At 44.9% G+C, this 27151-nt stretch overlaps 1 protein-coding gene across 2 annotated transcripts in view; it reads right to left on the bottom strand.

Annotated features, from left to right (window-relative positions):
• UNC5D (unc-5 netrin receptor D) overlaps positions 1-27151 on the bottom strand; it is a 558897-nt gene that overhangs the window by 17223 nt on the left and 514523 nt on the right. For both annotated transcript variants that reach the window (XM_060251212.1, XM_060251213.1), the window contains 3 exons: positions 25471-25698; positions 14662-14811; positions 2047-2211 (listed from right to left, as the gene is read on the bottom strand). In XM_060251212.1, coding sequence (XP_060107195.1) covers positions 2047-2211; positions 14662-14811; positions 25471-25698 — 543 coding nt within the window. The remainder of the gene's footprint in view (positions 1-2046; positions 2212-14661; positions 14812-25470; positions 25699-27151) is intronic.

Below are 27151 nucleotides of genomic sequence, written 5' to 3'. Positions count from 1 at the left end.
GGGGGGGGAATCAAGGAAGATTCTGTAGAGGAAAGCAATGGCCAACCACCTGGGCTTCTTGTTTGCCTTGAAAACCCCTTGCTGGGATCACCATAGGTCAGCTGTGGCTTGATGGCACTTACATACATAGATGGAACTCTCACATCCAGAGGGCATTATACCCCTGAATACCAGTTGATGGGTGGAAGGGGAGAAAACAGAGGCAGACTTTGACCCTTGTGGCCATTTTAGGTGATCCTGGGTGGCAACTATGGGAAAGAGCATGCTAGAATACATGGGCCATTAGTCTGATCCAGCAGAGTTCTTATGTTCTTGATTTTTTTTTTTAAAAAAAAAACCCTCTGAGAGATTGGAGAGCTACTGCCAATCAGAGCCAAGATGCCAGACTAGATGTATTGAAGGTCTGACTAGTGGAAGGCATTCATATGAATGAAATGCTGGGACATTTTGTACAGAGGAGTTCTTTAATGCTTCAAACGTCAAGCCATTACTTGCAGACATTCCCTGGTTTGTTTGTGGGCTTCTTTTCCCCTATTCACCTTCAAATCCTTGCAAATGCAAGCTCTATGGGTCAGGAACTGTGTTTTTCATGTGTCCTTCTCCCTGTCTAATGCAAGAGGATACACCTCCTGGCTGGGACTTCTAGGTCCTCCTGCAGTATAAATATTTAATCAAAATGGTATGATGAGCCTTTTCATATAACATTTATGGCACCTCACAGAAGACATCCTTGCAAAGTAACAGAAATCCTGTAGATACATCACATTTCCCCCCTGATTGTTTCAAATTAAATAGTGTAGCAGATTGGGCAGGCTGCACTTGGAAGATAAGCTGCCTGCTATCTGGCATGCAAAAGCACTAGCAACAATAAGTTGACACATCCAGTTTCTAAAGGGGGGGAAAGATGTTGACTCAGCAGTCTTTCTTTCACCTTTTGGAAACAGGGTAAGGGGCAAAAAAACTGCTGTGCCAAAGAAACTCTTTGAAGAAGCAGTTGTGAATGAGAAGCCCCTGACATTCTATAGATAGCTGTTTGGCACATAAGAAGAGGGAAAGAAACCTTGTATAACAATCTTGCTTTGAATCCTAGTTTTCTCAGAGGTGGTACCCTTGGATTGTACCACTTTAGACTGCTTTACAACTTCAAGTGACAGGGACATTTATCCATAAAAAACACCCTTGTACATTAAAACAAACAAACAAACAAAAACAAAAAAACCCATAGCTCTCCAGGCCAGGCTAACACTTGGATATTTTGTTTCAGGCAGATCTTGCATAGGGTCGTCTTTTTGCCTTTATTTTCCTTCTGCAACTCCTTATGAGAGGCAAAAAGGCAACGAGGGACCCATGTGAGCAAAATCCATACAACACAGGAGGCTTCAGAGCAGAGAGGGGAAGCAGGTAAATCATCTCTCTCTTCCTTTTACACCAGTGGAGACTCCTGTGCTAGCAAATATGTGAAGGTGATTTTGCCATGTTTCTCCTCATTCACACTGCACCAGGCTGTGTTGTGTGATTTTTTGTCCACAAAGGCCTCTTAATAGCGACTGCTTATTTATTTCAGTGGACAAAGAAGAAGATCAAAATAATCCACGGGGGCTGATATTGCACAGAATTCAACCCCAGGTCTTCTTGTCATGCCAGTTTTCTATGCACTGAATTTTAGGCCACCTACTGAACTTGCAGCTGAGACAGACAGACAGATATTATTACAGTCACTAGACCAGCCATATGCATAGAGTTATAATACTTTTTAAAAAATATACAAAACACTGAGATAGAATCAGAACTGGTGACCTCCTGGAGCACAGCTCATGCTCTTAGCGCTGATGATATAGCAGCTCTGTCAATTCAAATACTTCTAAGTCTTCTGAATCCCCCTAACTTTTTAACAACACAACAACAACAACAACAATAATAATAATAGCAAATATTCAATGTCTTTACATATTTTTTTTAAGAAAGACAAGAAAGCTGCTTTGTTGTGTTATAAAAAGGTTCTTTTAAAAAAGTTAATGGAAAACAGAGGGTGGAGGACTGGCTTACCTCTAGAATTGATGTCTGTATCTGCAAGATTTGTTCATGGCCCTTGACTTGTCTGACACAGATTTTGCACGAGAGCTGTGTTGTGGCAGGAGTATAGCGCTCCAGTGAAAAGGCACAGTGGAGTGGCTGCTGGTTACTGCGCCACACACGTGAAAAAGGAACTTCCTAGAAAAGAAAAGAGAGGAAGGTGGATGGGCAGCAGTCTGACAAGGAAGAGCAAAAAGAAATGCACAGCATAATGACAAATTCCTTATTGATTTGTTGTCTGTCTATCCCACCTTCCTTTCATTGGAATGAAAGCCAATGTTTTCAGGAGATATCCCAATTGGTCCCAAATAAATCCAGACTTTTTTAGCTTCAAAAATGCCCATTTTGATTGGTTAAACCAGCCCTACCAATAAGGGACCAATGGTTGAGTGGCCTTTGGTACTGGGGAAGGAAGGAAGGAAGGAAGGAAGGAAGGAAGGAAGGAAGGAAGGAAGGAAGGAAGGAAGGAAGGAAGGAAGGAAGGAAGGAAGGAAGGAAGGAAGGAAGGAATGTCATTTTAGGAAGAGATGTGCATCAGACCAACAAACTGTAAGGGAAAAGTCACTGATACTGTCTTTGTGGGGAAAGGTGTCCATTTTGATGCATAACACTGTGAGTGTAAAGTGCTGTCAAGCTCCAGCCAACTTATGGGGACCCCATAGGGTTTTCACGGCAAGAGACATTCAGAGGTGGTTTGCCATTGCCTGGCTCAGCATCACAACCCAGGACTTCCTCGTGGTCTCCCATACAGGGCTTTGTTTGTAGAAAAAGCCCAGCAGGAACTCATCTGCATATTAGGCCACACCTCCTGACACCACAATTGTTTCACACAGCACTTTTTGTGGGAAAAGTCCAGCAGGAACTTATTTGCATATTAGGCCACACTCCTGACACCAAGGCCGTTTTCGCACTTAGCGTTTGCTCCCCTTTTTCCGCGGCGCAATTATGTCCAGATCATTTTTCTCGTTTTCCCACTAGTGACTCTTTGCGGAGTCGCCTTCCCTGAAGCCCCGGCTCAAATCGTTTTCCCACTGGCATCGGCTTGAGTCCGATGCCCTGTCAATCATTTTTTTTTTAAGCGCAAGTCTGGTTGCGTAATGACGTACTAACGTACTAACGTAACATCGAGCTGCTGCCTCCCCTTCTTTTCGTGGACAAACCGCATCACGTGTGCTGCTGCTGCTTATGGATTGGCTGCAGCTGTAGAATCCTCCACAGCCCTTCATGTATTAACAGAAGCATTCACAGTGGAGAATCCTAGCACTAGATTCCCCCCCCCCAAATTCTGAAGCACTAGATCCCCCCCCAAATTTCCTCCGCTCTCTTTCCCCTCCCCGGCTGGCGCTTGCAATGGGGACCTGACTGATTCCTGCTGCCAGAGCTCCCCCCACCCCCGCTCCATTCTCTCCTTCCCCTTCTGTGGCGCATGTGAGGAGCTCACTCGCGTCTACTTTCTAACCGAGCGGAATGTAGCCAGGGAGAAGAATGCAGGACTCCAACTTCCCATTTTATACATGGCGATTTTGTGCAGGTCCAGAAATCCTGGTGGCACAGCTGAGGGAGGCATTCCCTTCTTAAAACACACACACATGGACGCTTTGGCCCGCACCGGCACTACATTCCCCCCCCCCCCAGCAATGGTCGTTTTCGCATTATCGAGATAACGCAACAGCGGAATAACGCAACTAAAGTCAATAATGAAAAAAAATTCTAACGAAACCAATTGAAGTGCCAATTGAGGCTATTCCAGGAGGGTTTTTTTTTTCTATTTGTTAATTTCGAAATATCGCTATTACGCAAAACTGTGAAGTTTAAAAAAAAAAATGGCCGTGCCGGCACTTTGGGGAAGCGCCTCGAAATGCTGATGATTGGCCAAGCGGGTGGATGGGGTGGGAGGACGGAAAGGGAGAGGGTGACGCCCCCAAAGCAGTCGATCCGGCGTGGATGGATTTCGCACAGGAAACTCTGCTGAGTGGATCCGGAGTGGATCCGGAGGTTTTCGGAAACTCCGGCAACTTGCTGAAAAACATACTCCGGCGTAAAATCCCTGAAGCGCCGGAGCAAAGCGCAGCACCGGAGCAACATGTGCGAAATCCAAGAGAAGATCCGGAGGTAAATGGGGCGCTACGCCGGAGCAAACGCTAGTGCGAAAACGGCCCAAGCCAGCCAGAACTGTGTTCCTGTGCATTTCTGCTCAAAAAAAGCCCTGCTCCCATCCAAATACTAACTCAGGCCTGATTAGCTTCTCAGTTCTGCTGAGATCAGTCTAGCTTGGGCCATCCTGGTTAGGATGGCACAATACTGCTGTTCCCAATATGTGCCCACCCACCAATTATACTCTTCTCAGCCACTTCATCTTTCTTCAGGTAAGTAGATGAAGTCTGGCAGAGCCATCCAGGACATTCACCGTAGTTGCCTTTCTGCTATGGAACAAGCTGCCTTTTGAGGTTTTGACTGCACCTTCTTCAACCATGTTCAGAAAGGTTCTAAGACAACATCTTCTTTTAAAGTCCAAAAACTGGGGCAGTTTTTCTGGTATTTTTTTTTTTTTTTTTTGCCATAATAATTTTTATTTTCTTTGTATCAATGTCAATGGCATTAATACACCCACTTCATCAACTTACTGTCACATAATATATACACGTTATTTACATAAGTAGAGTTGAATAAACTTCCTTGAGGAGAATGTCCGCGGCATCTATCTTAACTTAAATACAAACAGTGTTTAACTTTAGATCGTTACATTACAATTACACGATTTTTTATCTGCTTTATAGAATTCAGAACAAATTATAAATACAACAAATCATTTTTAGATAATTTTTAGATAATAATTATTTTTAAGTTTTTTCGGTTTTATCAGTGATAAAAATATTTTCTTTTTTCTCGTACCATTCATAAAACTTGCCCCTTACTAAACTGCAGTGTGAGAATGGACACACAGAGAACACAAGCCAATTTAACATTCACAATAAAAAAGAAACTACTACTTGAAAACAAACAGCTGGGACTGAAAGGGGCAAAGAAACCAGATCAGGGGAAAGGGACTATTTAACTTTCCCTTTACATCAGTTCCCCATCAAACATCTACTTTTATAATACAAGTGTGTGTGAGATGTAGGCAGCCATGTTGGTCCACTATAAGATCCAAAACAACATAACACATCACAAAACATTTGAGTTCCCTAGAACACTTCAACAGACTGGACGTCAAAAACAAAAAAGGGGGCAGGGAGAAAAATACATTGTTTAGGGTATGGTATCAAAGCCTTCTGATTTGCATCTTATAGGACATCTGCTTCAAAATGTGTCATGTGGAGGGGAACAGTAAAATAACACAGAATCAGATATGTCCTCTGTCCCCATGCTAGTTTTGTCACTTAAACTGCAGTCTCTGTGGCTCAATTTCTGCTCTTAAAAATGGTCAAAACCCCCAGAACAACAGGGAATGTGTTGTTCCTCCCTGAGGGCAGTTCTTGCAGCAGCTGATGGCTTTTTGGACTGTATCTTAAGGATCCAGTTCCAGAATGCCCAGAAAGAGCAAGGACAGCCACTTCTGTTTCACAGTGGTCTACCCTCCCAAGACCCCAGGGCCTCAACAACCATCCAGCAATGCCAGTTCATAATACCTGCCCAGGGAGAGATCCAGTTGCTTTAGACCCAAGAGAACTTTGAACAATGAACTGCAGCTGTTGTTGAGGCTTTGGGGAGAGCAAGAGAAAAGCAAAACAAAAAATGGTTTTCTTCCATATTGCTCAGAGCCACACATCATGGTAAACTAAAACAATATATTTAGAACGTGACTAAGTGAATGGCAGCAAGACACCAGTGGTGATTTTTTTTTTTAAAAAAAAGGGAAGCAAAATATTAAAATTGGAGCCACTGTAATTACATTTTTTCCAGAGAAATGATCTTTTCATTTCAGTTGGGTGAAAGAAAAAGTGTGGGTGGTGAAAAGAAAGTTACTGAGCAAAAAAAAAAGAATTCTGGAGAAAGTAATTAGATAGGACAAAACACAGGGGAAAAAACGTAGATGTAAAGTAATCCAGAAATGCTTTTGGTTGGATTATCTGTTATATCTAGGCTCCTGCCAGATGGTGTGAAAAAATATTGCAACCTATCCCTCTTTAACCAGCATGTTTTGTTCTGTCCTGGAAACAGAACAGGCTAGGAAGAACACCAGAAATAGAGTTATCCAGGCCTTTTTTGTAGCAGGAACTTCTTTAGGCCACACACCCCTGATGTAGCCAATCCTCCAAGAGCTTGCAGGGCTCTTTGTGCAGGGTCCACTGTAAGCTCCAGGAGGATTGGCTAAATCAGGGGTGTGTGGCCTAATATGCAAAGGTGTTCCTGCTACAAAAAAAGCCCTGGAGTTATCAGCTAAGCAGCACAAAGAACATCCTATGAAATAAGAGGTTCCCCCTGCAAGTCTATAGCAGATCTTTCCCCAGTCTTTTTCTGGCTCTTCTGGTGGACCCATAAAATACTCTGCAGCAGTCAGCAAGCTACCGTTAACTCACTAGTTATCTGCAGTAGAGCCCTGATCTCAAGGATAGACATGCACAGAAGTGGGATTCTAGGTACATGTTCCTGCTATGTGGTTTTAGATTAGATTATTTATATGGGTCATTTTTAATTCAGTTTCAGTTTGCTTTATTACGGTCCATGACCAAATACACAGCAATGGTCTACATTTTTAATTATGTATGTTATTTTACTATGCTGCGAATTAACACGACCCACATTGGTAGAAAGGTAATATATAAATGTTTTCAATTAAAGAAATAATAAATCATGCACCTATAAAGTGGGAATAAGGCATGAGGAATATGCATGAGCCTTGGCAAAGGTGAAATCTGCCTGAATCTGTCCAAGAGGGTGAGTGGGGATGAGTTGGGATTAGATTTTTGCATTGTCCCTTGTTTCCCTTTTTCCACTGAAAGCCTAATTTCAGGTCTTTAAAGGGGTTTCTATGGCTGGATTCAGATGGGCTGCCCCAGGGATGGCAGGCAAGTGCACAAAAGCACATCCAAATGTGCACATCTGCCTGCCTGCTGCCCCATTCCCTCCCTCGGCCTGTCCCCGACTCACCTGGAGCCAGCTCAAAAAGGTACCACTTGCAAATTGCTGGAGTGCCTCTGAGGTGCCTCCCCAGCTGGGAAACACCCAGAAAGCACCCAGGGAATGTTGGATGGTGTGCATGAGCACTCTGCATGCTTTCCCGGGGTTCCTACAGCTTGTCCCGTGGGCTGTCTGGACACTCCAGGGCACTCCAGTTTCTGCCAGCTCACTTCCAGGTCGGCACACTGCTGCCCTGAGCTGGCAATCTGGACTCAGTCTTTGAATATATCTCTGGTCTGTCTGTCTGTCTGTCTGTCTGTCTGTCTGTCTGTCTGTCTGTCTGTCTGTCTGTCTGTCTGTCTGTCTGTCTGTCTGTCTGTCTATCTATCTATCTATCTATCTATCTATCTATCTATCTATCTATCTATCTATCTATCTATCTATCTATCTATCTATCTATCTATCTATCTATCGGATTTACATCCCACCGTCCCTGCCGAAGCAGGCTCTGGGAGGCTCACAGCTATAAAACATTTAAACAATTCATCAATTCTAGAATTCGACAGTTAAAATCTATACGCTTATGAGTTACAGAGACACATTTGTTAATAAACTGTGGACTGTGAAAAACTGACTGATTTTAAAAAACAAAAAACAAACAACACTGAACTCTGAACTTGATGTAGCAACTTTTCCCACTGCATTACCTTGAGACTGTTTGGTTCTTATTACAGTCTATTGCCACACACTAGGTATAATAAAGTATTTGGAAAGGGTTAACAAAGTGGAGAATTATGGGATGCACATTCTAGCAGCTACAGTACTTTTTTCCTACTTTGGTTCTCCAGCAACTGCTGAGTTGTTGTATTGTTTGGAGACTGCCTGCTTGCTGCCTGAATAAACAGAATTCCTGTTAAAATCACCATCCTTATGAGTACCTGTGGTTGGGAAAGAACACTTAATGGTCCCAGGTGTAACAGTAGGTAAAGTTCATTGTAAAGGCCACCATCCAGCTATATAATCTCCTCCTGAGAAAAATCTGCCAAATCCCCCTCTCTGCCCTACATCATCCATAATGTTTTGGCCCAGTTGATTTAATCAGCCTATTTTGTTCACTGCAGCCAATTATGAGGAACAAATTGCATCTTTGAAGTCAAATGCAAGCAAATGGGAGACAAATCTCTCCGCAGCCCTGTAATCTCATAATAATAATAGTGCTGCCACCAGTCTCAGAAAGGGACATATGTATAAAAGCTATTGACATTAACCCTTCGGGGCTCTGTAAAAGAATGCCCAGTGATTTCAAGGAAGGAAGATGAAGTTTCTTTTGAGCCACGAGCAGAAGTAGAAATTCAGCACAAGCCCAACACAGGAAGCTGAAGTCAGTCCCTATTCTGCCGTACGTCTTTTTAGAAACAACAAGTTGGATTGCATAAAGGAGATACACACACACACAAGGAGGGGTGATTTCTGCTGATTCCCCCTCCCACAGCAGCCCTCCAACTTCCCCCTCATGGTGCTCTTTGGGGTTGCCTGTCCCCCAGAGAAGCATTTCACGAGTCATTTTGGGCTGAGGAGAGAGAGGGGAGGGAACAGGTAGTCGTACGTGATAAACGTCCACCACCTGTGGTAAATTGCAATGGGATCCAAGCCAATTATTGTCATTTCTCAGCCATTGTAGTCTTTCAAATTCCACGCACTCAGCAAGTGAAAATATTTGCTCAGCTTCAGTATCATTGCCTTGTCAAAAATCATTTAATCTGAGAGTTCAAGGTGAGGTTTCTTTTGTGCTGATTACCCTTCAAATATGGCTGTGATCCCACAGCTCTGTGGAAATGGTCAAAGCATTCCTGCTGGCTCATCACCCTCCTAAACGGCAGCAGTGTTCATCTCTCCCATCTGAATGCTTCTAATCCTCAATCAACACTTTTTAACTTTTAAAGTGCTTTGAAATCTTTACTGATGCTGCTATAAACCTCTTACACGTTTATGCTGCTATAAACGCCCTGAGCCTGCTTCGGCGGGGAGGCGGGATATAAATAAAATAAATAAATTATACTGTGAGGCCTGATTTATAAACACAGGAGAATAACATAGGGAAAAAAATGTGGTAACATGCTGAGAATAGCATGCATCTCTCTGGCTGGAGGCAGAGAATCATGGAAATGTATATCTTGAATGGTTTCATTGTAGGAAAATTATTTCTGCAGATAGAAAGCCAGAACAGCAACCAAAGGGAGAAGCTTTCTCTCTGCTTTGCTAGTTTTCTAACTGAGTGGAGTTCTGTATGCAAAACAGGCACTCAAATCAGAAATCTATCACTCTAGGCAATTTCCAAGTAAAATCATGTCATCATTATCTAAAGCATCATCAACAACAAAAATCATACCAATGAAACCCGTGAGAAGCTGCAAACAACAGCATCAAGGTAAATTCAGTAGTAAAACCAAACTAAAACTTAAGTCAGCAATGAACGAGAAGTAATCCAACACCAAAACAAAGCAGCAGCGTAACAAAAAGCTACACACAGGGTTGGATCCTGCCATCTTTTCATTTAATCTTGCTCAGTTCCCCTGCCTATTAAAGGCCCTGTCCCTCATGGCTTTTGTCCACATAGGTTCCATGATATTCAAGCCCTTCTGATGGTCAAAAAAGGTTCCCCTTTTCACCACTGGAAAAGCTGGTCGCAATCAAACCACTGATATCTGCAGAAACAATTCAGAATAACGGTGTGCCGAAGGAAGGAAGGGATGGAGGGATATGTTTCCTTTTCTGCTCCAAGAACAAGTAAATCAAATCCTTGAACATTTCCTCTTGTCTTCCTAAGACACGGGTCTTTGCCTGTCCGCAGAACAGAGTTATTGCCTTCTCCCACCCCCCAGAACTGTGGAAAAAGCAGCAGTTCCATAATTTCGAAGGAAACCCTAAGGAAACTTTGTCCTTACCGCCACCTCCACCTGAGGCCGGCTGACTTTGTCCTGAGGGACTTCCAGAAAAACCCGGTGCACATCGTGGGGTGGGCCCGGGTACGGGTAGAGAGAGGGAACTTCCGGGGGCCACTGGACATCCTGGTGGTCAAGCGCCAGCTCACAACCTTACTGGGGCTGGCCTGGTTCCAACCATTGGGGATCCAGTTAGTAGGGGTGGAGCAAGTGCAGATGGGCAATTTTGAGGACGTCTACCAGGAGTTCCAGGCAGTTTTCAATGGGTCCCTGGGGAGTTACAAAGGGCCGCCCATCACCCTGCCGCTCGATCCCCTGGTCAGACCGATCTGGCTCAAGGCGAGGCGAGTCCTGTTCACCTTAAAACCAAAGATAGAGGCGGAACTGGACCGCCTCACAGCCCAAGTTGTCCTAGAACCAGTGCCTTATGCAGCCTGGGAAACCCCCATAGTCACGCCGGTGAAACCCAATGGGGACGTGAGAATTTGCGCTGACTACAAGTGCACAATAAACAAAGCGCTCCAGGACAACCCCTACCCCGTCCTGGTGGTTAGCCATGTACTGGCAGCACTAGCAGGGTCCAAAATTTTTGGAAAGCTGGATTTAGCCCAAGCGTTCCAGCAACTACCGGTCGACGCCAAGACAGCTGAGGCACAGACCATAGTGACTCACAGGGGAGCTTTCAGGGTTCGGCGGCTACAATTCGGGGTTAGTGTAGCTCCGGGGATTTTTCAGAGCACAATGGACTCTCTCCTTAAAGGGATCCCTGGAGTGCAGCCATTTTTCGATGACGTTCTAATCACCGCCCCGGACGCACGAGAGTTCAACAGCCGCCTGAAAGAGGTGCTCAGCCGCTTCCAAGCGGCGGGGCTGAAAGTAAAAAAAGAAAAATGCTTGCTAGGAGTGCTGCGGGTGGAGTTCCTGGGGTTCGCCGTGGACGCGGCGGGAATCCACCCAACGGCAGACAAGACCAGGGCTATCGTCCAGGCCCCAGCCCCCATGTGCAAAGCGGAGCTACAGAGTTTTTTGGGGTTGTTGAACTTTTATCATTCGTTCTTGCCCCACAAAGCGGCCATAGCGGAACCGCTCCACTGGCTGCAGGACAAACAAGCCCCATGGGTCTGGGGGAAGCGCCAAGCGGCTGCGTTCCAAGTGGTGAAAGACCTCCTAGTCTCTAACGCTGTGCTTCACCACTTTGACGAGGGCCTGCCGCTGATCCTGGCCTGCGACGCTTCCCCGTATGGAGTGGGCACCGTCCTGAGGCACCAACTTCCAGATGGGAGTCCCGGTGGCGTACTACTCAAGGACCCTGCCCCCCGCGGAGCGCAACTACGCTCAAATCGATAAGGAGGCCTTGGCAATCATGGCGGGGGTGCACAAATTCAACGACTACTTGTATGGTAGGCGTTTCACCATTGCCATGGACCACAAGCCGCTCCTGGGTCTCCTCGCCCCTGACCGCCAGACCCCACAAATATTATCACAGCGGGTCCTGAGGTGGAACCAATTCCTGAACTCGTACACGTACACATTGGTGCACCACCCGGGCAAAGCCATGGGGCACGCAGATGCCCTCAGCCGCCTGCCACTGCCCTCGACAGACCCAGATCCTGCCCCGGCCCACGGGGTGATGCTCATCGAGTCCCTGCCTGACCGCCCCCTCCACGCCGCGGAGGTGGCTCGAGCGACAGGCAGGGACTGTATCATCGCTCGGGGTTTGGACTGGGTGGGAAGGGGGTGGCCCACGGGCAAGGTGGACAGTGAGTTCAGGCCGTTCGCATCCCGTAAAGATGAACTATCCTCCCACAAGGGGTGCATACTCTGGGGCAGCAGGGTGGTGGTCCCCCCCCCATGCGCAAACAGGTACTCGAAGCTCTGCACGAAACCCACCAGGGGATTGTAAGGATGAAAGCCCTGGCCCGAAGCTAGGTGTGGTGGCCAGGCATGGATGAGGAAATAGAGGGGTGGGTGAGAAGGTGCCAACCATGCCAGGAGTCCAGGCCCGATCCGCCCTCCGCACCAGTCCACCGATGGGAGTCTAACAGGCGGCCATGGTCCCGTCTTCACTTAGATTTCTCTGGGCCATACCAGGGTCAAATATTCTTTATCCTGGTCGATGCCTATACAAAATGGCTGGAGGTGATCCCGGTAGCGTCTACCTCCACAGTGGCAGCTGTCAGAGCCTTACGGAGGGTTTTCTGCACGCACGGGATCCCCGATACCCTGGTCACTGACAATGGCACTGCATTTACCTCCCAGAAGTTCCGGGAGTTCATAGGGAGATACCTCATAAAGCACATTAGATCCGCCCCCTTTCATCCAGTCACCAACGGCTAGGCTGAACGCATGGTGAGAACCACCAAAGAGGCGCTGGGTCGCATTGTCCAAGGGGACTGGGACCACCACCTCGCAGCCTTCCTGTTCCATAACAGGATTACCCCCAACCCAACAACAGGGTCCAGCCCCACGGAACTACTCATGGGGAGGAAATTAACAACCAGGTTAGACAGGCTACACCCGGACCAAGCCACAGACGCCCGCAGTTCCCCAGAAGTCAGGGAAGCGGTGCGGGGGTTCTTTCTGGGTGATCCCGTCTATGCGAAGAACTTCGCAAGCAGTCCAGAATAGGTAGCCGGCCGGGTACTGAGGGTGACAGGGTCCCGATCATACGAGGTAGCAACCGAGGGGGGCCAGGTTCTGAGGAGGCACATCAATCAGCTGCACCGCCGCACCCTGCCGGAGGACCTATACGAGGCGGAGGAAGCGACGAGCGAGGGAGAGCCAGCAACGGAAACCCCAGAAGTTACCTCGCCAGCGCCGAGCCTGCCAACGTACAATTCCCTGAGGCCGGCCGATCCTGAACTGCAACCAGAGCTGGCCCGCCAGCCACCGAGGGAGAATCCCCAAGAGGCGGCCCCCTGCCCGGAGCCCGCTTCCACGCCACAAGCAACCCCGCGGCGATCTACCCGGGAACGCAGGGCACCAGCCTACTTGCAGGATTATGTGCCTTAGACTAGGGGGGGAAGAGTGTAGTGTCTTGTGCTTAAACAAAGCACCACGCGGCCCCGCAGTAAACGGCAACCAGGGGAAGTCCCTTGGTCACCCTGCGCAGCGCGGGAAAAGACTCCACCTATCAAGACCAGTGGCAGGAAGTTTGACTGGCCAGGATTGGGCTGGCCAGCTAGGGGGCGGTTCTGGGATAAATGTATATAAAGCGGGTCCCGGCCCGCGTGTTCAGCTCTGTAATGTACCTTACAATAAAGTATGTTGCCTTCTACACATCTCGTCACTGAGTACATTACAAATTACAACTAAGAACTGTGGTTTTCTGGGAAGAAGGCAAATTAGAATTTGCATTTAGGGTGTAATGGCAAGCCATGGTTTGATATGAAGTCTTCCACTGGCTGGCAAGGGAAGGAAGAACTGAACAAAAAGCTTGGCAAGATTTCACTGCAGCATTTGTCCACCCCTTGTAAAGGGCAGCCAAAGCGGTAAAGCAAGGAAATGCTAAATTACCCCATGATACTTAAAAACAAAACAAAAAACTACAAGTAGAGGAAGATGCAGGGAGGTGGTAACCCCATAATTTGGCTGTCTATCTGCTAAACCACACTGGTCAATAGGATTTGAACTCTGAAGGCTCTTATCCTCAGGGTTGCCTCCGGTGAGATTACTCCATGGTACAATGGCTACATGGTACAAGAGCCCCATGGCACAGAGTGGTAAAGTTGCAGTACTGCAGTCTGAGCTCCCTGTTCACGACCTGAGGTTGATCCTGGCAGAGGCTGGGTTCAGGTAGTCGGCTCCAGGTTGACTCAGCCTTTCATCCTTCCGAGGTCAGTAAAATGAGTACCCAGCTTCCTGGGGGTGGGGGAAGTGTAGATGACTGGGGAAGGAAATAGCAAACCACCCCGTAAAAAGTCTGCCGCGAAAACGTTGTGAAAGCAACATCACCCCAGAGTTGGAAACAACTGGTGCTTGCACAGGGGACTACTTTTACCTTTTTACAATAGCTACAGTACAGAGACTGAAGATCACAATCCATTTCACATACCAACAGTCTTTTAAAGCTAATCCAGAAAGACAAATTGTCATGTATGTATTCTCTACATTCTACTTGAAGCTTATATTCCAGACACTTTATAATTAGCACAGGTTCTGGACTGTTAAGTGCCCTGCATGAGGCCCATGACACTTACAAACATGAAGCTGAAGATATTTCCCTGCTCGATTAAAAAATTGAGGGGCTGTGAGAAGGCAGAGTTCCAAAATATCTATCACAATCAATGGGTAGGATTCAACTAGATCGTCTGTTGGTGAACTAAATAATGCAGCTGCAAAACACATTATTTAGTGTAGTGTGAATGCACCCTATGCCTCCCATATGGTACAAAAGCCATATGGAGGAGGGCTGTAAAATGGAAGAGAGCTGGATGCAGTTGAATCAAAAAGCTGGCTGGATCAAACTCAAAATCAGATTTGTACAAGGTGCTAAGGAGAATACTGAACTTCACACAAAGAAAATGTTTTGGAACCTCAGAGATGTTCAGGAAATCAAAGCAAAACAGTCTTGATATACAAATACCTGACATGCTGTGAATGGTTTGATTCTCCAGAGGAATGGGGGGATATCAAGGACAGAGATCTGAAGACTGAAGGTATTCCCTTTGAAATGCAACAGCTTTGGTTCTTCCAGCAACTGCCCGCCATGGTTCCTTTCATCTGAAACTACTTCCTGCAGTTGAGAATGAAAAACAAGCATACAGTGTTAAGACCCACATTTCATTTCCCTCCCATTATCATTGCTCAGTGCTCTTCAGAATATGAGTCCCATCAAATCTTGCCTTGTTGGCTGTCTGGGAGTTTTCCAGTACTGTTTTTTTATACCAGTGCTACTACTTCAGAAGGTAGCTAAGAGATGAACAATAGGCAAATTCCCAGATGCAGGAAATGTTTAAGGATGAGCAGGTTTCTCTCAACCTGATCTTCTATTGTTTGGGTTTTGCTTTGTGCCACATTCCACTTCACAAATCTGATGTAACAAGGAGAATTTCTAAAATGAGCTCTGGAGCAGAGGCATTCATGGTTTGCTACAGTTTCTTCTGTCCATTGGCATCGTTTTCCCACCTCTGTGGCCATTACAAAAGAATACTACAAAAAAGGAACTCGATACAATTACACCAGGACTCTTTTTGCAAGTATCCATGTGCACTCCTGTACCAGAAACAATCTGAAGGTGCTGAAAGCAGTGTGAAAGCAGTGGAAACTGAAGGCACAGTTTAGTATGAAAAACCAAGAAGGTATTAATACATCATTGGATATCAAAATCTTATGATCATTCACCTCTTGAATTTTCCTGTCTGGATAAGATAATCCAGGAAGAGCCACATGGATCCAACCCAGATTAATGCACTGACTTGTTTTTTGAGAAATGAGACCAGATAATTCAGTACTCCAAAATTCAGGAAGAAATTCAGATGGAGGAAAATTTTGCAACCTTAGAACATTTAGAATAATGGTAGCATCAAGCATACAGAACTCACCATACTGTTGGGTATGGCTGCTCTCATCTCCTGCTTGTGGGCTTCTGTTTGGTCACTGTTTGAAGCATAATTATGGACAATATGGACAATATGGACTGTATGCTTTGATTTGGCAGTGACTATAGTTTCTTACTGTCATATAGCACTATGTGCACAAGCATGCAGTGTGTGTGTGAGAGAGCCACACAATAACTTGCCGCAAGAAACAGAAGCGACAGTTTCAAAATGGCCATTATCAAAATAAGAGATTTTTGTTCATTGTGTTTCCTGGTATCTCAGCTGATATTATTGTGATAGTTATTATATTCACTTTCCATGCTTAAATATAAGGAACTTCTAGACTAGTATAGTGAGTTTTTGAGACTAGCATTCCACAAATACTCAACAGCTGTACTAAATGCAGGGGGGGGGAGGGGAAACATAGCTAAGGAAATAATTTGGCTTCTATCTTCTGTCTCAAAATCTACTGTCATTCATATTCACTAAAATAACATTAAAAACTACCCTTCTACTGGAAGGAAAGGAAATTCTAAAGCAGTAACTGTATGCTTACATAAGGAGACAGAACAACTTGATTTAAACTATACTGACTAGAAATGGTAATGAAATTAATCCTTCAGAAAGACAATAAAATGAAAGCTACAGGTCTCTTATTCTAGAGAGGATGATCCAATTTAATTTATAACCTCATATATATAGATACAGGAGAAATTCAAAAGAGAAGCCCCAGGGTGACTTTTCAGTTGTCAAAGTTTTCTGGTCTAGATGCAACTTCAATCTGGAGGATTCCACTGGCAACTGAAGACTGTACAGGCCATTGCAGGAGTTATAGGTCAGGGGGTGGTCAAAGCTTCAGATCCATGAAGCCATAGACAACAGCTTTCAAAACTTCAAAAGCTATATTACCTTGTATTTTTTTTTTAATTTTAAGTAAACACCGGCGGGAGTCAAGAAAAGGGTGGGAGAAGAAGAGGGGAGAAAAGTGTGATGTATTGTTGTCAATTGGTATTATTCTTTGTTTTCTTTGGAAATAGTATAACAATATATTGCAGATTAATAAAATTGGTTTTAAACAAAAAAAACTTCAAAAGCTACAAACACAAAGCTTTACTTGCACAAACACTGAATATTAATCTAAAATAATATTGGAATTGTACACTATGTCACATCTAATCACTGGTAAAGACAGAACTCTTATGAGTCTCCATGTTGGTGGCAAGTAGGGTTGCCAACCTCTAGGTGGAGCCTGGAGATCTCCCACTTTTACAACTAATCTCCAGCTGGCAGAGATCAGTTCCTCTGGTGAAAATGACTGCTTTGAAGGGATGACTCTATGGCATTGTAGCATGCTGAGGCCCCTCCCCAAACCCCACTATCTCCCGGATACACCCCCAATGTCTCCAGGTATTTTCCTAAACAGACCTGTCAATCCTAGCGGCAAGACTTCTGTGGTCTGTTTATAGCTCATCCTTTCTCCAAAGAACTCAAGGCAGTATACATAGCACTCTCTCCCCTTACTTTATCCTCACAACCACCATGTGAGGTCATTGAAGTATTGAGAGGCTTCAAAAGTTCCATAGACCCATTTAATACATTGGTAGCTGATTATCACCAAACAACGCAGTAGAAAGAGATATGAGTAGTTTTTGTTTGATCTATTTCTTTGATGAACTTTCTGAGCTGATGACAAGTCTTTCCTTTCAAGCGGATCAAAGTGTTATGTTTGTTTTCATAACTGTTTCATATTTTGAAATATGTGCCAACAAAATGTTTTTGATAGATGGTGTAATGGCAGAAATTTGGGATTATTTTCAAGAATGGTGACAGGGTTCAAATTTCCTCTCACCATTGAAAATTCTCCATGTATTGTAACACTTACAAGATTATCCAATGGTACAATACTGCCAATACTGTGTAAAGTGTGCCCTTCCCATCAGAACCATGGGTTTTACCATCATTAAGTCCAACATTTCTTTTTTTTTTACATTATTATCTACTGAAACATATTGGGAAAGACTGCACATTTACTATGGACTCATCAAGAGCTAGGCTAAATGCTAGAGAACTCTTCACATTATTTTGTATTTTATTTTCAACATTGGCACTGATTTGGAAAACATATCTCCCTGTTGTATGCCGAGACATTGGGATTTGCTTTATTGTGAAAGATTTTGATCTAAAATTGCAACCACTTCTGCAATATTCTTCAGAATATGGATATTTAGCCTTAACAAAACTGGTCTTGGTTGTATCAGATTCTCCAGGGAATGCTGGAAGTAGCATTTGTTGGATGCTTAGATGCACTTTTAATGTGTGTTTTTCACCCTTAATTATAGGAGGGTTTTACCAATATGAAACATTTACCACATGCTTCATATTGGCATTTCAAGTTGCTTGCTTTGTCATGATTGAGTGATGCACTGCAGAACAGGCACAGGGACTGAAACTTCCAATCTTCATACTTTCATTTCTTACAACTTGAAGAAATTACACTGCTTCCAAAGGAACCTTCCATGAATGGAAGAACTAGATGTGAGACTAGATGCCACAGTAAGTGCTCCAGGAAGCATTAGATTAGAAAGAGGATATTGTAGTGCACTAAAATGCCTAATATTGCCAACCCAGAATTCTCACACAAGATCCTGTTTGAACATTGCAAATCACCGTTTTCTTGTAAGTAATTTATACATCATGTTTTCTTGTAAGTAATTTATACTATGTTTGATTGAGTTTATTACCAAGTAAGTGTTCATGACATTGTACTCTAAACCACTGTACTGCAAAACCATCCAGTGGCTTTGCAGGCTACTCCATCATACCCATGTGCCCTTGATGTTCTTATACTTTGCAAACCAATTAGTGACCATAACATAAGTACATAGGATGAGCCTTGCTGGATTAGGCTAGTGGTCCATGTAGCCCAGCATCTGTTTTTGTACAGCAGCCAACCAGTTGCCTTGGAAGGTCAACAAATATGGCTTAGATGTCAAATTCTCCCCCTGAAGTTGCCTCCTCACATTGGTAGTAAGAGGTCGGCTATTCTGAACATGAAGGTTCCCTTTAGTCACCATGCTAGTAGCCACAGATGGACCTCTCCTTCATGAATCTGTCTAATCCCCTCTCAAAGACATCTACACTTGTGCCCATAACCATTTCCACTGGCAACAAATTTCACTCCTGAATTACTAATTGAGGAAACAAATATTTCCCTTTCCTAATCCAAACCAACTGCATACAATTTCACTGGGTGCCCCAAATGTTATGAGAGACAGAGGAAAAGTTCTTTCTATCCACTTCTCTACTGCATATATAATTTTATAAACCTCTATCATGCCCTACCAGTTGCCTTTTTTTCTAGGAATCAAAGGCATGAGGAAGATGCGGAATAATCCTTCCCTTTCCCTAGGTGAAGCCTTCAGAGCACAGATAGGAGAGAGGCAGTTTGAAACTCCTCCATCTTTCCTGGTCTAGTGCCTTGTGAAAGTGAGAAGGCCTTACAGGGAAAGGTTAATTCCCTTCCCTAGGTGAAGCCTACAGAGCTTGGATTGAGGGGGAAAGGAATGGGCAGACAGAAATAACTGGCAAGTTGACAGTCATAACATAATGCAGGCAAAGTCTTAACCACATTTCTGTTATCCTAAAAAAAAATGTGAGTAAGTAGTCATGGAATATTTATCCATCCATCCATCCATCCATCCACCCATCGATCGATCGATCCATCCATCCATCCATCCATCCATCCATCCATCCATCCATCCATCCATCCATCCATCCACCCATCCATCCATCCATCCATCCATCCATCCATCCATCCATCCATCCATCCATCCATCCATCCATCCATCCATCCATCCATCGAATTAAACCATCATGCCAGAAACATGGGAGGCCAATTTACAGAGTCATTTCTCACACAATGATTCTAATGCCTTTGTTTCTCAAGGGAAGCCATTTGTCTGAAATCACTTCCAGGTGAAAAATTATATCACAAAGAAAGCTAGTTTTCAAGGCTTCAGCCTGACGTAGTATTGATGACCTTCAGTTTTAGACAAACAGTAAACCATGTGAAGAAAGTAAAACTTTCCAAGTTCTTCTGACATAGGGGCTATACCACCTCATACTGCTGGTTTGCTTGACTGAATAACCCCGCATGCAACAGAGCATAATACCTTGTTAGGGGAGAAATGAGGCTAGAAACTTTCTCTCTGACATCTACTTTTCAATGTGGAAGACTTTTTTTTTTTCCTGCAGAGGAACATTGTGTGAGCTCCCATCTCCCAAATGAAGTGGTACAAGTACTGGAACAAATCCCCAGTGAGAACCAAGCCAGTCATTACTAGGAGAGTGTGAATCCCCAGGCTCCATCCTGTCAACTCATTTCTGATTACCTGCAAATAGAGTTTGGCCTTCCACTCATATTTTTAGAATGTCTTTCCCTAGCCTAGTGCTTCGCACCAAACTATGTTATCTGAATGCATATTTTACTTTACTAGGCAATATAATATTCTGTGTGAGTTTGGATGAATGAATGCTATAATCATACACTATTCCTGAGAAATACATATTCAGACATGCATCTTATTTCATTATCCTATGCAGGGCTTTTTTTGTAGAAAATCCTGGCAGGAACTCATTTGCATATTAGGCCACATCCCCTGGCATCACCATTGCTTTGCAAGGGACTTTTTTGTAGAAAAAGTCCAGCAGAAACTAATTTGCATACTAGGTCACACCGCCTGACACCAACCCAGCTGGATCTGTGTTCCTGTGCGTTCCTGCTAAAAAAAAAAAAGCCCTGATTCTGTGGGACTGGAGAAGGCAGGCTTTATGGAAACTGCTTTTATTTCAAGAGCCTTGGGAGCCACCAGTCATCCAATGGCAACTTGGTGGGTGGAGCTGGTCACAAAATGGCAGCATTAGATGGAACCAGTCACAAAATGTCATCATGTACAGAACTTCTGTGTTTGGGTGGGAAAGCCTTTCCTCTGTTGTTTCTCTAAAGCAAATGCCACCAATTTAAACTTGTCTTTCAGGGGGGAAATATACTCTTATTTCCATGTTTTCATTGAATGAGGCAAATAGCAGTTTTCATGCAAGGGGAAGGAATCAACAGCATACTCCTTTCCCACCAAGAACAAGGGTGCATGTTGGTGCACATGAAGAAGGAGAGGCAAATGGGAAAGGGTACCAGTGCTGCCATTTTCTCATCCAGAGCAATTATGCAGATGAGTGCCTCCTCCTTTGGATGAAAGAGAAAGAGAAGAGAAGCTGCAGCACTAAAGGAAGGGTGGAAAAGCTGCTTTGAATTCCTTGGAAAGTGACTGGTCAGTTCTGAATGACCTGCCCACCTCTGTGGTAGGAGGTAAAATGAAGACAGCGACGATGATGACTGCAGATTTATACCTCGCCCTTCTCTCTGAATCAGAGACTTAGAGTGGCTTACAATCTCCTATATCTTCTCCCCCCACAACAGACACCCTGTGAGGTGGGTGGGGCTGAGAGGGCTCTCACAGCAGCTGCCCTTTCAAGGACAATTCCTGTGATAGCTATGGCTATCAGCTATGGCTATCCAGCAGCCGTAAGTGGAGGAGTGGGGAATCAAACCCGATTTTCCCAGATAAGAGTCCACACACTTAACCACTACACCACTGGCAAAGGGCTGAACTAGACATGACATTTGTCACATGTTCTCCATGGGTACACACAGCCATATACCAGCCGCTGCAGAACTACCTCTAAAAGTTCCATGGAACACTGTCCCGCCCAGCCCGGGCGAGGACTGCACGAGGGGGATCCCCCAATGCCTGCCAGCCGCTCCCCCCCCCATCGCCACCCCGAGAGCCTCCCACACCTTCCCAAGCCCCCGCGGCGGCCCCACCTCTCACCTGGGCTGACGGAGCGCCGACAGCCGCCCGAGCAATGCCCCACAGCCAATGTGCTCGTCTCCGGGTCCAAGGAGCCTGGCCGGAGCGAGACGTCAGGGAGCAGAAGGGAGAAGCCAAGCCCAGCGCCCGGCAAAGAGGAGGAGAGCCGCCTGACCCGTGGCGGCGAGAGACGCCACACCCCAGCACGCTGCAGAGGTCTAGGACGCCCGAGGCACGCCCAGACAGCCCAGCCCTGGCACGCCTCTCCCGGAAGTCTGGGGCTTTGAAGGGGGGAGGAGTCAGGGAGGAGCAGAACACAGGAAAGGGGAAGACTGGGACGGGAGGATAAAAGGGAGGGGAGCAGGAGGTCAGAGAGGAAGCTGGCCAGTGCTTATTGAGGCTGCCTCGTGAGAGAGAGTAACAGGAGCCGCTGCACAGCCAGGAGGGGAACGGGGGCTTGTGGTGAAGTAACCTGGCTCCCACCCGTTTCTGAGACCTCCGGGAAACGCCCACAGAGTGCCCGAAGGGGGTCGCCCGGGATAGAGGGGCGACGGCAGCACCGGGAGACCGAGAGGGTCGCCCGGGGTGCGGCAAACACTAATGCTGGTTGGGATCACAGAGAAGAGGACAGGAACGGGCCCCTCCTCCCTCCATGCTATGGTCTTGACCAGAATTGGGGTCCTACAGCACTTTTAAAAGGAGTTCTCCATAGGAACTGTCAGTGGGTGTATGGCTGCCAGTCTCCATGGAGAACATGTGGCAAATGTCATGTCTCATTCTGTCTTAAGCCACACACGGGAGTCCATGACAACCAGTGGATGACTCCACTTGGTGGTGAAATTCAGCAGCAGGCAACTGTGTGAGCAGCTTTAGAAAGAGTTGTGTGACTCATCTTTGACACTCAGAAGTTGCATATGTTCCTTAAGACCCTACTTTGGGTACTAATCCATAATATGCTGTGACAAATGTTGATCTTAAATTTGTCCATTCAATTTTGATGCGGCCTTAGATGTACAAATAGCCTTCTTGAATAGAAAGTGACCAAAAAAATTGCTCATCTTTCTTATTGTTGCTGTATGTTGCTCTTGAAATAGATACTAAAAGCCTGTGTGCCTATTCTGCCTCTCCTTCTTGGAACTCCTCCTTTTCTGCCTTCTATGGAGACACTGGCTTACTGTCTACATGATATTTCTAGAAAGCTGTTTCCAATTCGTGGCTCAGACTCTAAGCTTATGGCGTTCCCTCTTAATTGAGACTACTCAACCATTATGCTGGTTGCTTCTTAATTCCATGTAGGACTGTGCTGCTACACTGCATCAAATAATTTCTTTCCTTCTCCAGAAGGGGACAGGATTGTCTCTTGGAGGTGGGCTGTCAGATCCTTGCCTTCTGCTGTCTGAGCACGTTTCCAGGCTTTTGCTGTCTGAGAGAGGGAGAATGCTGTTTTCTTTTTGTTTCCTTCTGACACAAGTCAAAGAATTCTATGGACTCTTTTGTTTTAACAGTTTCTGTATTTTGTGCATGGGTCTCCCTGAAGTCTGGCCACCCAGAAGCCTTGCCAAACTCTCAGAACTCATTCTGCCAGATATAGTACAGAGGAGCTTCAAGCAGTAACATGGAAAGCCACCTGCATTAAATAAGAGAGCTGTGTATTGCAACTACACCACTTTGACTTTTATAGAATTGCATCTGGTTTGGAATCCTCAGGAAACCCTTTCTACCTGGTAGGGCTTCAAGGCTGTAAACAAAGAAGCTGGATGCTGGTATCTTTCTGAATAGAGTGCCAGCATGAAATCCGGCTAAGTCTCACTGGAGAATTTTAATGAAGATGTCCTAAAGTGGTTCTAAGAGCAGCTCACAAAATTGACTGCTGCTGAGTTTCTCTACCATATTCGATTGTCACAACACAGACTCAACTGTATCCCACAAAGACATTGCTGGATGTTTTATATGTGTTTTACATTTTAATTACTGAGGACATACGCCAGATGTTCATTCATTCATTCTGACCATTCTCATTCTTGTTCTAGAACAGGGGTGGCCAACGGTAGCTCACCAGATGTTTTTGCCTACAACTCCTATCAGCCCCAGCCAGCATGGTCAATGGCTGGGGCTGATGGGAGTTGTAAGCAAAAAACATCTGGAGAGCTACCGTTGGCCACCCCTGTTCTAGAATGTTCAAAGTGGTGTGTTTTTATTAAAGAGCCAGTTTGGTGTAGTGATTAAGTGTGTGGACTCTTATCTAGGAGAACCGAGTTTGATTCCCCACTCCTCCACTTGCACCTCCCTGGGATGGCCCTGGGTTAGCCATCATTCTGGCAGAGGTTGTCCTTGAAAGGGCAGCTGCTGTGAGAGCCCTCTCAGCCCCACCCACCTCACAGGGTGTCTGTTGTGGGGGGAGAAAACATGGGAGATTGTAAGTCGCTCTGAGTCTCTGATTCAGAGAGAAGGGCGGGGTATAAATCTGCAATTCTTCTTATTATTCTATATTTATTTGACAAAATTTACATCCACCTTTCTGCCCTCATAAAGGCTACCAAGGAAGCCCTACATGCAGTTACATGTGACTATATGATTGTGTGGTTAGAGTTCTGGAACAACTCTGGGGAAACCCAAGTTCAAGCTCACACTCTGCAATAAAACTTAGGGCATGTTCACACATGCTAAATAATGCAGTTTCAATCCACTTCAGTAACGATTTGCAAATGGGTTTTGCTATTTCCCACAGTAAAATCCAGCTGCAAAGTCAATTGAAAGTGTGTTATTTAGTGTGTGTGAAAGTGCCATATTATTTTTTTTAAAAAAAGATGCCTATACTGAGCTAAACTAGTCCAGTACTCTCTAGCTCAGTACTGTCTATAGAAAGAATCTCAGGCAGATAAATGTGTTTCCCAACATCAGCTACCAGAGATCCTATAACTGGAGATGTATTTATTTGTACCTGGGGCTAGCTGCAAGCAAAGCAGATGCTCTACCATGGACCATGCTTCAAACAGATGACAAAAACAGGACCTCTTGCATTTCATGGTCTTTTAACCCCAACTGCTCACAATTTATTTTGTTATCTCTGTATATCCTCTGGTTGAGGGCATCTGATGAAGCAGACTCTAGCCCACAGGAGCTTGTCTATAATAAAAGTGTTAAACTTAGAGATGTCACAAGACTTCATTTTTGTTACTCTTAACGCTCTGTAAACATAACTCATTTTTATCATCCATGCAGTGCAGATTGGTGTGAGAATGAGTCTTATCTAAGATAACCCTAGTGAATCTGCGGCAGAGGCAAGAGTCAAACCAGAGTCATCTTGACTCATAGTTCAGGCCTGGGTCACACATGAAGGGGGACAGGGCAGCAGTGAGGGGACAAAGACTTGAAATGTAAAAGACAGTTGAACACATTTTGGAATGCTCCTCCATGTTAATAAAAGCTCTTGGTATATTTATTAACATCTTTTGGACCCCGTCTTTCTTCTAGTTGTGTGTTAAGTGCCATCAGGCTGCTTCCGGTTTATGGTGACCCTATGAATTAATGACCTCCAAAACATTCTCTCATGAACAGCCTCGCTCAGGTCTTACAAACTGAGGCCAGTGGCTTACTTGATTGCATTTATAGAAGCATACTACCTATGGGGAGAAGATAGAACATTACTCCCTGCTGTGCTAGTTCTGCTTATGAACAGAGTTCTTCTTAGAAGGAACATTCAGAGTTGGAATTCTCACACATGCATTCTGAAGTGGGGCAGTCTGTTCTCTCACCAGCCCACTGCTCTTAGCCATTACACCATGACCCATACAATATAAAGGCAAGTAGGTAAGACAGTCAAAATAATGAAGACCTCAGCCAAAGTGTGAGTAGAACTGGATCCAACAAAGCACCTACCCTTTCCTTCTAGACAGGTCAGTTTGAATTTCTCAGTAGCATAATTTGGGCACAGCAGAATTAAGAGCTGGCATCTGAAAAGAAAAGACATCCCACCTTCCATCTTACCTGAAATGCACAGGGAGTGTTATCGATGCAGTAAACTCTCAGGCTGTAATCCAGTGAATTGCAAGACATACAGCCAAAGACTGCCACTTTCAGTTCTTTAACACAGCATTCTGAGAGAGGCTCCCCAATGAGAGCATAAGTTCCAAAAGAGTCTAAGAGGATGTGGCAGGCAGACGGGTCCAACAGGCAATAACAGGAAGTTGTTTCCTCTTCTACAGACATCACTTCCTGTATAGGCAGAAACATGACAAATGCACAGAAAGAGGAACATATATTATTCTCCAGAATCAGAATTCATACCAAAACACTGTGATATTTTAGTTAGCTCATAATGTTTTTTTTAAAAAAAGTATTATTACTTGGATTTATACACAGTGCTTCAGAGACAAGTGTTGAGGTCCAGACAATACTGAAACTTGAAGCCCAAGAGATACTCAAAATGGAAGTCCAACAGAAAATAATAAAGGTTGGTCATTATGAACAGGGCTGGCTTGTTCTACCACCTGCTGCTTCAGCACAGACTGTCTTATGAAAACTGTTTGGCTTGATACAAATATCCTCATTTTGGTGTTGTTTTCACCTTGGGAGAAATGAACTAGTTGAGTCTTTATTTTATATCAGTGTTTCCTCAGATTGAACATATTGTGTGTCTGTGTGTCAGGACTGAGCCAATAAAGTCATTTCCATCCCCGCCCCCCCCCCCCCCCATGGATTTTGTATGGTGTTTCTGTCTGGTGTCAGTTCACTTCATTTTCCTTGCTGTCACTGACAATTTTGTTCCTTTCCCACCATTTATATGAAATTTTATGCCATTTATACATCTTAACAAAAACATTTTTAACCTTTTCTTATTTGGTCTCTTTTCCACTGTTTGCTCTGATTTCCTTATTTGGTCTCTTTTCCACTGTTTGCTCTGATTTTCATGGCAACAGGAGGGAGAGGGAAGAGATATCTCTGCAGGGCCACAGGCTAAAGTCCCTTTGTGGGGCCTTTGAACCAATCAGTGCAATGTTTTTTTTGCTTTTGCAAATAGCATTGTATTGGTTTGCAAACTGCATCCACAATTGCTTGCAACTTGGTTTCAAAAGGCCACCTAATTATCTAACTGGATAAGAGGTTTTTGGCTTGGAGAGACTGTGTGGCTGCCTGGCTGGCTTTTTGTCTCAGCTGCTGCTTTCTGAGCCTGCCTGACTACTGCTGCTTGAGAATCTCCTAGATTTTTGATCAGATCCTGTCCACTTGGAGAAGACAAGGAAGGGTTTGACTTACAGCACTGTAAAAAAAAGTTTTCTTCTTTTACTGTTCCTAGGGGGAGCGGGGGAGCTGGTTTATCTCTCTGTCTCTTCTCCCAGACCATTAGCATTTCCTTGACAGGTAACTGACATAGCTTCCTACTCTTCCAAAGACAAGAGAGGAAAATGACATTTTCAATACTTAGAGGGCAGAAATGCCACCCCGCCCCCTCAGTTTCAAGTTCAGAGAGTCTATGGTTTGACCTTACTTCTCCTGTTAGGTTTTGGCACTGCCACAGTGGCACTGGTTCTGGTTAAATCTTTTTGAATCTTGGGGGTTCTTTTGAGGAGAGGCTCCAGGAGCTACACAGACAATCTGGTGCCTCTACCACAAAAAAACAGCCCCTCCAGGTCACTGAATATATCCCAGGGAGGATCTGCCATTGATT

This window comes from Heteronotia binoei, chromosome 12, assembly GCF_032191835.1.
Source record: "Heteronotia binoei isolate CCM8104 ecotype False Entrance Well chromosome 12, APGP_CSIRO_Hbin_v1, whole genome shotgun sequence".
NCBI classification, from domain to species: Eukaryota; Metazoa; Chordata; class Lepidosauria; order Squamata; family Gekkonidae; genus Heteronotia; species Heteronotia binoei.
Note: the sequence above shows the minus strand (reverse complement) of the source record. Positions and strands in the feature narration are given on the sequence as shown.